General features: G+C 41.2%; 1 protein-coding gene across 1 annotated transcript; it reads right to left on the reverse strand.

Annotated features, from left to right (window-relative positions):
- Positions 1 to 589: 589 nt before the first annotated feature.
- On the reverse strand, positions 590 to 12960 carry LOC133001792 (long-chain-fatty-acid--CoA ligase ACSBG2-like). Its single transcript, XM_061071482.1, has 15 exons — positions 12731 to 12960; positions 11342 to 11416; positions 11008 to 11171; positions 9149 to 9432; positions 8098 to 8186; positions 7040 to 7160; positions 6824 to 6904; positions 6457 to 6606; positions 5785 to 5952; positions 5514 to 5695; positions 4972 to 5205; positions 4231 to 4448; positions 3704 to 3843; positions 3381 to 3624; positions 590 to 1539 (listed from the first exon to the last, which is right to left on the reverse strand). Exons 2-15 carry the CDS (start codon positions 11404 to 11406, stop codon positions 1448 to 1450), a joined length of 2232 nt encoding a protein of 743 aa, XP_060927465.1. The 5' UTR covers positions 11407 to 11416; positions 12731 to 12960; the 3' UTR covers positions 590 to 1447.
- Between the last annotated feature and the right edge of the window lie 578 nt (positions 12961 to 13538).

Below are 13538 nucleotides of genomic sequence, written 5' to 3' on the forward strand. Positions count from 1 at the left end.
TTTCACTTTACATATCCACTATGAGTTACCACATCCAACTTCCTGGAAAAGCCCAAAATAGTATACAAAGTTATCTGTAAGTTTATGTCTTTCAAATAAGCAAAGAGGTGAGATCTGCATCATCTTCCAGTCTGTACTGATACAATTAACCCAATGGTTTCTAGAAATGATCCACTTTGCATTGAACTGATTCCTTATCTGACAACTTTTTACTTTACAAAGATTAAAAAATACACAAAAGATATTGTATTATTGAGTTATGTTGTGTTTTTGCTCTAACCGGAGCATTTTCCTAAGTGAGATAATCATCTTTAAAATTCTTAAATCAAAGATGTTCACCACATACTTATTACGATAATTGATATGTGAAGTCATTAATCAGGAAATAACTCAAACATTCGCTGATTTCAGCCTCTGCAACTGGAGGATTTCAGTTCCCTCTTTTGCATCAAGCTGGAAAATATTTTGAATTTAAAAAAGATAGCATTGCAGTGTTTAATGCTACTTTATATACATTGTACCTATACACTTAAAAAGGTTGAATCCAAAATGGATAAAAGCTAAAAATTCTTGAACCCCATTTGGTCAATTTGTTCAAATCACTCGCTTTTTATTGACAGTGTAATTTTCCATTCATCACAAAATAAACATCTCAGGATTCGTCAAACTGTACATGGAGAAGCACAACATTCAAATATATGCTCAATAATCTTCACATTTGTGATTGTTGGAATTCATACTAATAATATTGCTCTTACATTATAAAAACACCTCATCAAAACGTCACCTCCACCTACAGAGGCAATGCCTGCAGCTTTTTGCCGGATGGGGATTATCTACTGTACAAAACATGAGACGCAAAACTGGCAAGTAATGCTGTAAAATATTTAAACAGATACTGCTGCTTCAAAAACAGAATACATTTGCTCGTGATCTCAAAAGAGCCTTTCCTATTTCCAGCCACAGTGGGTGATGGTTCCCTATAAATCTCCTTCAAAACGTTTATTGCCTCAAATGACGCTGACACCATCCAGTGTTCCCCCCTCCCTGCCTGTGGATTTTGGAGTCACAGTGTACAGTTCAACTGTTGTGTATGTGCCACACGGTCAATGGCAAAGTTTGGCTCCGGTTTGGATGTGCTATTTACAAAAAGTGCACCGTTGCAGCTTAAATATCGATTTTTAGAACAGACGACATACAGACTCTTCTACAGCTTGTGGAAAACTCCTCATGTTTTCCTCTATTTAATTAAATACCAGACATTCAGAATCAAGACTTTTCCGCTTTTTTGCTATGAACCTCTTTGCACTTTTAATATTACGGTGAAAAGAGGTTCATATGTTCCTAGTCATGACGCCTGGGCACAGCGCAGTGTTCACATACAAGCCCCCCCGTGTCTCGTGAGCGTCTCTCTTCAGTGTTGTGTTGTCTCTGTGTGCGGTGCAGTCTACGCTCTGTCCGAGGCCACTGCGTACAACTCGTCTATCTTCTCCTGGTACTTCTTCACAACGATGGGCCTCCTGAGTTTCATGGTGGGTCCTGCACAGACAAAGAAGCAAAGAAGGTTAAATTGTGGGATGGTTCACTCCCGAGTAACTGCAGCTATATCGCGAGACCTGCAGCATTAACCAGGAGGATATCAGAGGATGTTGAGGCTAAGAACCTGGTGTAAATGAGGCCGTTTCGAGTTGAATTGGAATGTCGGGGCTTACTGACACTTGGACGACACCACAGGAGCAGTATGGAGGCATTTATTTTTATTGTGTTAAACTTGGCTGCACTGCTGTTTACCCCTGAAGCCCTCTGCAGAGTGAGACTCAAAGAAAGTGAAGGTTGTAAAACTATCACTAATGAACAAACCTGTATGGAACGTTGTCTGGCTTGTTGAACAGCCACAGCTATTTAAATGTTGGAGTGAGCAACAGCAATAGACACAACTCCCTCACTCTTTAATGACAGTGCTGAAGTTTTAATAATACAAGGAGAAGTCACGAGAGAAGTGTGGGAGGGGATTGTTGGTTTACTTGTCGTCAGTATCAGTCTTTTAATGTTTGATTAAATTGGACCAGATTAATTATTTCATCCTCTTTTTTTCTTTCTTAGTTATTAATCTATCTTGCTTTGTTTTCCGGGAAAGTTCTTTCACGAGAGCTATGAGAAAATATGTTAATCAATGATCTGTTTTCCATGACTCAGATAGGATCACGATGAGACGCCTCTAAAGTGATCTTTAACTATACTTTAACTGCATCATGTGCAGTATTGTTGATGAGACTGGAAGGTAGTTTTAGAAAATCTAAACTAAAAGCATTTTTAAAAATAATGACATAATCTAAATGCCTGTTAAATGGCAGCAGTGCACATTTATTTTCCGTGCACATCAGCAGTTGCCTGAATCATCCAAAGGCAAAGAATGTTAACACTATGGCTGTAGGAGATCTAATCACATACAGGGACGGGAAACAACACAACTGCAACAAAACATTTGGAACCACTTCAAATATAAAACCACCGAGAGAAAAATGTGGGTGTGTGTAATGAAAAACACCTGAAGGTGCGTCACACAGAAACTAAGGTGACCTGACGTTAAGTTGAAGCCACGTAAAGACATTGACTGAAGGGAGTGAGGTGACTTTATCTATATGAGTCACAACAACAGGACATATGTGTTGTTTGCAGATGGAAATGAAGACTCACAGAAAGTCAGCCGCCCATTTGGCTGTGTTGTTTCTGTGTTTTAAACACACAACCCATGTTTAAACATTTCAGAAATGGATGTGTAACAGTAAACATGGTTTGTTTGCATCGTGGGCAGTAGCTATAGTTAGTAGCCTATATATACATTACCAGTATAATTCAGAACAACTCTACTCACCATGACAGCTGGATTTGCTAATGTTGTTGCAACCTTTCAGACTAAATTGTTCAAATGAGTCAGAAGAAATTTTAATTGAAAATACTTAAGTTTGAGAAAAATTTAATTAGATTAAAAATGTTTTTTTATTATAAAACTAAAATATAAAATTTTCTTTGATAAAATGAGATTGAAATATCAAAAATAGACGGCTAAAATTTTACTGAAAATAAAGAGGTTGAGTTTGACTTATTACGAACGTGGTATTTTTATCTCAGGACGAAGACTGACACTTTTTTGTTGAGTTGAGCAGAACTCTTAGGGTTTATAAAAGTAAGCAAGATGTGTTTGTCTGGAGTCGCAGGAGGAATCGAGATTACTCTGTTCTTTTGTTCGCTTGCAATCGATGAGGAAACCCAAAGAAAGCACTTCACCTGTATAAATAACATTCCCATGGTGCATCAATGTCCGTGTGATTTTTATCTTGGACATTAACACATCACAGGAAGAATAAGAAAACACTCACCCAGTTCTCCTCCACTAACGGAGAAGTCTCTCTCCAGTATGACCCACTTCTGGACCCTCATGGCGTTGGATGTTGCTTTGGCGTTGATCCGCTCCACGCCCTCCTGAATGGCTTTGTAGACAGCTGGCTCCTTATTGGCTAAGACCTCCGACACCTTGGTCGCCGTGACGCCGTGCTGCTGGCAGAAGTCCAGCACCTCGGGGCTCAGCTCGTCTGTGGGGTCACCGTTGTCATCGACGACGCACTGTGGAAACAGAGCAGGGTGGTTTGTTTGTGTTTGTTGATCTTATTTACTGTGGATGCAGGAATGGACGCTTGTTTACCTTGAGAGTGAGCAGCATGGAGAGGAACTTGAGCTTGTCTCCGAGCAGCATGGAGTTGCTTATGATTGGCACCTCGGCCTTCAGTGCGTCCTCGATGGGCACAGGAGGGATGTTCTCTCCACCGGCGGTGATGATCAACTCTGTGTGAAGGAGAAAGTGTCCAATTTCACAATAAAGCACAGTGACCAATGTTATTCTTCACTAAACGATGCATTATGTTGTTTCCCTGCGTTGGATGTGCACATTTTGTGACTGTGAGAACAACTCGCAAAAGAAACATTCCCAGTTGTGAAGTTTCCTCCCTGAACTTTAACCATAAACCTAATAATAAATAACTACAAATAAAAAGAAATACAACCAAATACATAGAAATTGAATTTTGACATAAATGCACATCTTTCCTGCAAAGTTTATTCTGTTAAATTAAAGTTTTCATATACCAATACTGATTATCAGGGAAAGTCTCATATTGACCGGTTTTTACAAACTAAAGAACATGACAAGACGCCCTTTCAATCATCGCTCACCCTTGATCCTTCCAGTGATGTACAGGAATTCGTACTGGTCGTTCTTTCCCAGGTCTCCGGAGTGCAGCCAGCCGCTCTCGTCGAGGGCCTCTGTTGTTTTGTCGGCCATGTTCAGGTAGCCCATGAAGACGTTCCGACCCCAGAAGCAGATCTCTCCGTTCCCGTCGGCGTCTGGGTTCTCCAGCTTGGTCTGGCAGCCGGGCATCACCTTCCCACAGCTGGAAACACGGATCCAGAGTCAACCACATGCTGAAGTCAAATCTTTGCCCCCTGACAAGAAGTAAAATCTTTCCCAAGACAAGACTGACCTAAACCCGTCACGTGTTGTACCAGAAACTCAACCAAATTCCTGTATATGTTTAATAAAATGTCATAATCAGGGACGGTCAATCATTAAAATATAGAAACATGCTGCTGACAACGATCAAAGTGTTTCCATGGGACGTAAAAAGGGATGAGACTTCCGGGGTAAATTATAGATTAACTCATTTTCAACACCTTCAGTAAACCCCGTTGTCTGTATCCCCTGGAAACATTTCAGTAATGTGTCCACTTCCAGCACGATTTTGCATTTGGTTGTGTTGTGGTTTCCCTGCAGAACATATCTCAGGGCCACTGTTGTAAATAGAGGTGTTGAGTCTCACTAAAAAAGAAAATGATTAACAGATTGCCACATCCTCACATGCTCATTAACGACACGTTAGTTGTAGTTATTAAGATCTGTAATGTTTGGCCGCTGACCTGGAGAGGCGGTATCTGCTGTTGATGGAGACGGTGTGCGGGCCGGAGCTTTCACTCATGCCGTACAACTCCATCAGCGGCATGTTCAGGCTCATGAAGTATTCCAGGGTGTCTTTGGTGATGGGGGCGGCGCCTGTGAAGCAGATCTTGCAGCGGTCTAAGCCCAGCGCGCCACGCACCTTTTTGAAGACCAGATTGTTGGCAAGCATGAAACCCCACGGCACCGCTTCCTCCCTGGAAGCCCGAAAGAGAGAGATGATATTCAAGGTTAAAACTGAGGTGAGCTCACAAGGATTTTCTGATATGATATGAAACATTCATGATCGCCACAGGATGAACTGTAATCACTTTGTTGATCTCCTGCATTATGACCCAGTTACGATTTATATATACCTGAGTTAAACAGTGTGTGCTGTAAAGTATGTTAATAGTTAAACCGCCTGAGTCATTCAGAGAAAATGTGCAGTCTCATCTATCCGATAAAAGCAATGTTGTTGACAAATCACACAAAGACTTGTTGATTCCAGAAGATCCCGTCTCACCCGTTCATGACACTGAGGTTGTACTGCAGGCCGATGGACTTGGCCCAGTCCGCCACTCTCTTCCTCAGTGGAGATGCCTTGGCGCCCATGGCTCTCATCTTCTCCTGCATCTTCTCCCACACTCGAGGGACCCCCATGAAATAAGTGGGGCGGGCCTCTTTCAGTGTGGTTCCTAAAGAGCCCTGCGTGGAAGAGTGTGAATGAGGATTAAAGTCGAGATGAGGAACCTGTGTTATCGGCTCCGTGTTTGTGCCACAGCAGGCGCCGTTACCTTGAGGGCATCTGGGTCTGCAAAGTAGATGGTTCCGGCAAAGGCCATGGTGATCCACATGTCCATCATCTGGGCGGCCACGTGGCTGAGCGGTAAGTAACTGACCAACACCTCCTCGCCGTAGGTGAAATCTACCAAGGTCGACGCCGTGTGGGCCGTCCATGTCAGCTGCACATTCAAAAGTGGACGAGGATTCATCAGGGAATCATACTTTCAATTTTTTATAATGCAATACAGCAAACACACATCGACATGGCCCTGAGCCGACATCTGTCCCACACGTACATGACAGTAACAACCAAAAGACATTTTGAAACAAGGGAAGAAACGTTTATCAGATCTATCGAAAGTTTCATGTTGAGGCAATAGCAGAGCGGGACAGTCTGAAGAATCTTTACAGCTTCCTGCCTATTGCCATTTGAGAAGAATAAGTTATTTAATGTCACTTAATATTGAGAAAACTTTATATTAATTGATAAGTTTAAATTTCTACATTATTCCTAGGAGCAAGCATTGATAATAACTTAAACCTGAAATCATATGTTAATTTGAGTTCATCTAAAATATCAAACAGATTAGGAATTATTGGCAAAACAAGATGCTTAGTTTAAACCACATTATAATTCTCCAATATAATGCAAGAGCTGAGAAAGAGAAGGTCTCTTCACTCACATTGTCGTGGCTCAGCATGACGCCTTTAGGGTTTCCAGTGGTTCCAGACGTGTAGATGAGGGTGCAGCACTCATTGGCCCGGAGACTGTCAATCACAGCATTCAGCTGTTCATTGGACACATCTTCTCCCAGCTTCATGAACTCCGCCCACTACACACATACACAGATAGTTTTTAAAAATGTTATTCAAAACTCAGGCTGATTAAATGTAGCTTTGTAGTTTAAATCACATTTGTGGAACTGCAATTCCTTAACCACAAGTAAGAAGCATAATAGTTTTGCCTTAAACAGGTAAATAATGGAATAAACATATTATACACTTATATAATTGGTCTATTTCATTCAGTTTGCTGCTGAGTGAACGTACAGTGTAGACGTTTGGAAGCTCCTGCTGCAGTTCGCCTTTATACTGCACAATGGCTTTCAGGTGAGGAAGTTGATCTTTAACCTGATGGGAAAAACAAATTAAACTGGGTCATGTGAGGACAGGTTTTTACATACACACATCTGTGTGTATATGTATATATATAAATGTGTATTTACTACAGACACTAAGGAGTGGTGCTGTAATAAAGCCTCTGACCTGCAGGATCTTGTCAAGCTGTTTCTGGTTCTCCACAACCAGCACGTTGGCCTCACAGTTGGCCGCCACATAGTGACAAGCCTCCGCTGAGTTGGTCGTGTAAATGCCGGCTGCCAGACCCCTACGACCCCAAATCACATGAGAATGAGTCACTGTACATTTTGCTCATCTGACCACAGTCTGTAGCAGGAGAGTTTGAGATGAAACATTTCTTCTTTCAACAGAGTTTCTGTAGAGTGATTTACAATCGCCAGATTAATTTAAGATTTGTTTATATCTGTTTTATGTTACTGACTTCACAGTAAAACAGGCCCAAGTGATTTAAAAATATGACATCTTTTATAATTAATAATCATTGCTGCACATAATAATAGTTCCTACGTATATAATTGATTAATTTAACAATTTCAGGGACTGAACCGCCACCTGCAACACAATTTCACTCCTGAAGCCATTTTTTAAAGGACCTTTAAAGAACTTTTTGTGAATGAACCAAATACAATGGACTTTTCGAGAGCTGCAGATACAGTTGTGCTTAACACTGGAAAGAATAACACAGTAAAATTTGAATAAAAAAATTAAATAAAATGTATAAATCAAACCGATAAAAGATCTGATCACATTGAGGTGAGCCCCTTAAAATCACCTAAATAAATAAAATAAGAACAATGTGAAACAACTCAATGAGGCAAACGAAAAAGAATAAAAACTGCATCAATAACCAGTGAGAGAAAATATACATTTGTTTTACTTTGTTCTAGCTTTTGTGGATGAAAGTGTGTTGTCGAGTAAATTTAGGTCTTTGAGTATATTTCATCAGCTGAATACCAAACAACACTTTTTGCTGTGTCCTTGGTTCTTCTGAGAGCAGTGAGAGAATAACGAGCCAAACAACCAGATTCAAATTCCTGAGACTTCCCACTCAGTAGTTCAGAGGCAGATGTGATGAGATAGTGACAGAGAGAAATGTGCTGCGTCAGGGGAAATCATGTGGAGGCATCTCAGGTACACAACAACAGTCTCCATGTTTTAATCGCTGGGTTTAAAGATGGTCTCACCCAGCCAGGATGCAGCCGATGTTTGAGATGAACCACTCGGGGGAGTTGAATCCCAGAATCCCAACGCCATGGTAACGCTCCAGCCCCAACTGAAAGAAAGAAGTGTTTCTTTTATTTCATTTTTTTTTAAAGAACATGTTTAATTACACACTGGCCCAGTTTACCTCTGTTACCTTTCACCTACATTTCCTTTCAAAGGCCACTCCATCTCATGAGATGTGAACATGGCCGTGAAACACGAGACGTAACACAAGCGGCGGACTTCACACGCCCAAGTGTACGTTTCCAGCTGCTCATTCTCACACCGGGGACATTACAGTGAGAGAGGGTAGTTTACAACAACAGGCGCCGGGGGGGGGGGTTGTTTCCTTGTATTTCTTGACATGTTGCTAATGTGCATGTTGCCCTGACTCCTCTGTTTAATATGCAACACATTAACATACAGTTCAGTTATGAAAGAGCAGTACATCTCAACACTGCTGCTGTGTATGAACTGATTTACATACGATAAATATCTGGTTTTGTATCTGTTCCTGAAAACTGGACGGATGATGACAAGAGGTACAAATATTACCATGAAATAAATTATTAAACCATGAAACGTTTAATTGTTTGGGGGACAGTATGGAAAAATTCATGAGAACTAGAAAATAAATAATTTCCCCTGCTTACAGATATTGATAAATCTTAGAATCGAAATTGAAAATAGAGGTTACACAACATATATAGTTAACTCATTATCCAGAGCTACACCAGATTATCAAGCCCTGCTGAAAAATCCAAAAAAACAATAACAAGAGCCTTAACTGACTGACTGTAGTTCCTGTATTATTGACCTAAAATAACCTGTAATAAAAGCCAGCAGCTCCGACAGTAACCTCACAGTTAATGTTTTGTTCCATCAAATCAATGTGGGGAAGAAGAGACAACAGAACTAATAGAGCCACTGCCCAGATACTTCCTGATTGCACACATATATATATATAAATATATATATATCACACAGGAGTGCACGGGGAGATATGCAGAATGAGTTCATTTGCAAACAAACCTTGAGGAAGCTTTTGGCAGCGGCCTTGCACTGCTCGTAGTATTGCCTCCATGTCAGGGTCACCCACTGGCCGTCTTCTTTGGACATCAAGGCAGAATAGTCTCCGTGCTGCTCCACCGTCTCCAGGAACATCTGATGGACGGTGATGGGCGTCAGCGAGGCCCGGCCGGAGCCCTCCATCCGCAGCCGCACCGCCTCATCCCTGCTGGTGCTCCACAGCCGGTCCGCCGGGGCCAGCGTGGTGGTCCCAGTGCTCTGGGACAGCGGAACCGCATTGGGCTCTTCTGTGGAGGGACAACAGGGCCATCCGCGTTTACCCGCCATGAATGAGAAGTTCAACTCACAAGGAGACGACACCACACCAAAACACACACAGCACGCTCACAACTAGAAGAAGAGCCGGCTGCCGGGAGGGAGAGACACCTGTGGGGGTGTGACGCCTCTCGTCGAGTGAGAGCCAGATGATTTGCAGAGAGCAACGCTGTGTTGTTACCTGAGGCCAAACAGGAAGCCGTGGAATGTCCACCCCCACCGACCAATCAGGTTTGGTTAGATGTACGCAGAGGAATCACACAACATAGTTCGTCGTTCATTTTATAGTTTTTATAAATGTATGGTTTATTTTGTGTTGAATTTCCAGTGGTTTTATTTATTATGATACGTATTTTATTTTGTATTCTTTTTAATATCTTTTTTATAATCTCTTCCTAAACTATTATGCCTTTCTTTATTGTTTTATTCACATTTTATTGCTCTACTATCATTTGCTTTGTAATCTTTATGAGTGGCTTCGGTCTCTGAACTTGATCCTTTTTTAAACATTTGCTCTGCATTTTGATTTGTTTGAAAGGCGCGTTTTAAATAAAGTTTTGATTGAGAACATCAGTTTATCATTCTGCTCTTTCCTTTTGCAGGAATTAACCGGCAGTTCCAACGATATCACTCTATAGCTGCTTGATGCAACAGTTTCCAGAGAGAGATCACAATTTCTTGTAAACAGTTTTTGCTTTTGCAAACAACATCGCTTTTATATAGATCTTTGTGCATCATTTATTAAGTAATTAGTGTGATTTCTACTCAGTGGCTACTTAAAAACCCCCACAAGTCCATTCAAGCCTTAACCTTTAGGGCACACTGTTTATTTTCTTGGTTATATTATCCCAGACATGCACTACTTGAGGGGCAGACCACATGAACGCTGAAGAGCCACCCTGCAGCTACGAGTGAGAAATGATGGGTGTTTAATTATCGATGAGAAAGTCGTCCATGCTGCTCTTCTCTGCTTCATAGTCAAGACTGACGAGTGAACTGAACCCAACGAAACTTGACAGTCTGGAAAAACCAGCTGGCGCTAATTCCTCAGCTGAGGTACTCAAATATTCTTTTAGGAACCAGTCTAAACATTTTTAATATCTGTTTTGATCTGTTATGATGTATTTTCTCGTTGCAAAGAGTTAAATGTCTGTTTGTGCTTTGTTAACTTGACGACACTGATACTCTAATTTATAATCTATACCCTCCATGAAGCAGATAATGCCATTTTGGGGTTTTGACCTTTCTAAATAAAAAACAGTTTACACATATTTCTACATGTTCAACTAATGAGTTATGCTGCCACCACATATAAATGTGAAAACAAGCAGAATTTCACGTTAAAGAAAAATTCTGAAGAAATTGTGGAAATATAGTATTAAGAACGGTTAAAATATGTTTTGCAATATGTTTTATTGTGTTTATAAACCACTGGGCTCTCCAATCAAGCATTTTCTGTTCAACATTTTCAACTCGTTCACTTCTACAGCAGTTTTTCCACATCTGGTTATTTCCCACCCTTTTAAAAATCCAGCAGAGATTCTCACCTGGCGGAAGCCCCTCGGTTCTTTCCTGGAGCTCAGGAGATCTGGGAGGTTTGACCGGGGCCTGAGGCTCCTGCTCTCTGGTGGCTTCTCCGTTGAGGATGACAGTGGAGAAGGTTTTTAAATCTGATAGGTCCGACACGGTCTGTTCCGTTTGGGAGGGGATGCTGTGAAAAGAAATCAGAGGTTATAGGACACAGAAGGGATATCAAATTATGCATTAAAAAGGGATTTCTAAGAAATTAAATTATCTTAAGTTGATCAATGCGTATTAAAAATCACCTTGAATAAGTGAAAGATTTGTCTCGGACTTTGGGACGTGCATCACTTTACATACCTCTCAGCATCACCATCCACGACTGCAACACCGTTACTCAGAACGGAATCTTCTTGGACGCTCATCTTTTATTTGCTAGAGACAATAAAAAACTATATTGATATCAATGAAAAGTAAAATTGGCATGAACACTTCCAGGCGCTCCCCTGGCGACGAGCCTCCACGCTGATAAGATTATTGATTAAAAGATATCACAATTCTGCTTTATATACTGAGACTCACTAAAGTTATTGCAACAGGTCAGAGCCAATGACCGCTGACGCTAGTAATGTCGTACATTAAATGATGAAACGATGAATCCTCTGCCAGGCGGCATTGGGACATCTGTACGCACGCGTTCTAATATCTGTCTCAAACTGGGAGGAACTTTGACCGGAACAATCGCACAGTGAAACTGAAAAGGCTGCATATCTGTCGCACTAGTTTATAACGATCAACAGGACTTAACCAACATATTAAACGAAATGTAAATACATGTATTGACACTGCATTGCCCTTAGCTCCCTCCTCTAGTGTCTGTAGTGCACACAATGAAACAAGGCCATCTAGTGTGCACACTTTGCAACTGTGATAACAAATAAAATACCACACACACGTGTGTGTCCTCAATTAGGTTCCAAAAGAAATTATATTTATCTATCAAATCAAATGAGTGACATCTTGACATGCGTATATGGCTGCATCCTGTAATAAAAGCACATTAGATTAAGATCTGTGAACCCGGCAGAATCTCAGAGTGACCTCTGGTTATTAAGATAACTTTGCTCAAGATTCATGTGGACCAAAGTTCACACGACTTGCAAAACTAGTGTGGCAATGTGGTGTGGCAAAAGTTTGCTCTGCATTATGCAAAAATCAATAGAAGTTCACAAAAGATTAGATTTCGGTGTCGTTATTGACTCAGATTTGTACGTTAACCAGAAATGAGGCGGGGGGGGGACTACATCCAAATTCCAGAGCAGTTTGCCGTGTTTGTTTAAAGTGTGTTAGGATGAGGTCCATGAGAGGACACACTTTAAACTGTAGTCGGTTTTTATGGAGTGGGGGGTTTAAAGAGAAGACTCTGTTGACCAAACAATAAAAGTCGAGGAACCTGCTTCTTTCTAATGTGGGTTATCTCTCAGTCATGTAATCATGTTAAATATATTTACCACAAATTCAGTTTGCACCGTCCACATGGTAAAGACTCAACCAGGCAAGTGCACATTACTCGTCTAAAAATATCAAAGTTAAATATAACGTTCAAAATGTATTTATAGTGCACTGCAAGTTTAAAGACATGCATTCACACAAAGCAATTCATGACAACAGACCCCCTACAAGTGTTTTCACACTCCACACCCTTGACCATGAAAAAGCATGAAGTGGTGAACGTGAATGACAGCCTACCTTGTCCAGTGACAGAGCTGAATGGCGTGAAGTGGACAGGAGCAGTCAGGTTTCAGCACAAGACCTGGATTCAAACTTTGCCCGTCGCAGGAACACAACTGTTGCCCCCTCCCCTGAAGGTGAGATCGACCTATAGGGGACTCGTGAGGGCAAGCACTCACTCCTCGTCCGGAGCCACAGAGTTACGCAACGCTCCAAACACCTGCTGCTGCTGCGTCGCACAGTTAAAGATCCACCAACAAACTTGACCAAAGGTTACGACTCGTCAAGGTGAGGAGGACCCACACAGTGTGAGGCTGGTGCCAACCGGCTCTGTTTGTGTTACTTATAGTGGGCGACAACTGTTGGCATTGGTGACAATGCAAAACATTGCATGCTTCAAAGATTTAAGGCTCATATTCAACAGGGTGCTGGAGTAAGTGGCTGCATGTAACTGAGACTTTTATCACCTCAGGTCGACTGAAGAAGACCGTCGTTATCAAATATGCAAGAAGAGGCCTGTCAGAGGAAGATAGGAAAAAACTAGATAAGTTTTCTCAGGTTTATGAGGATACATGAGACTTTGACCCATAAAACTGTTATTCAACACTTGAACAAAACGTGTGCAACTCTACTAGATGTACACATCAGGAGAAAATAGTCAAGATGTTGGAAATCCACAATTAAACACACCAAATATTAGGATCGTTTTGAGATATCGTACTTGAGACGCCTTGATTTCTCCCAAAGTTTGCCTGTTTTAGTGATTTTAGTGATTAGTACAGTACACAGCGCATAAGGGAGATCAGTAAGGAACAGTCATTTATTC

Source organism: Limanda limanda, chromosome 5 (genome assembly GCF_963576545.1).
Source record: "Limanda limanda chromosome 5, fLimLim1.1, whole genome shotgun sequence".
Lineage (NCBI taxonomy): Eukaryota > Metazoa > Chordata > Actinopteri > Pleuronectiformes > Pleuronectidae > Limanda > Limanda limanda.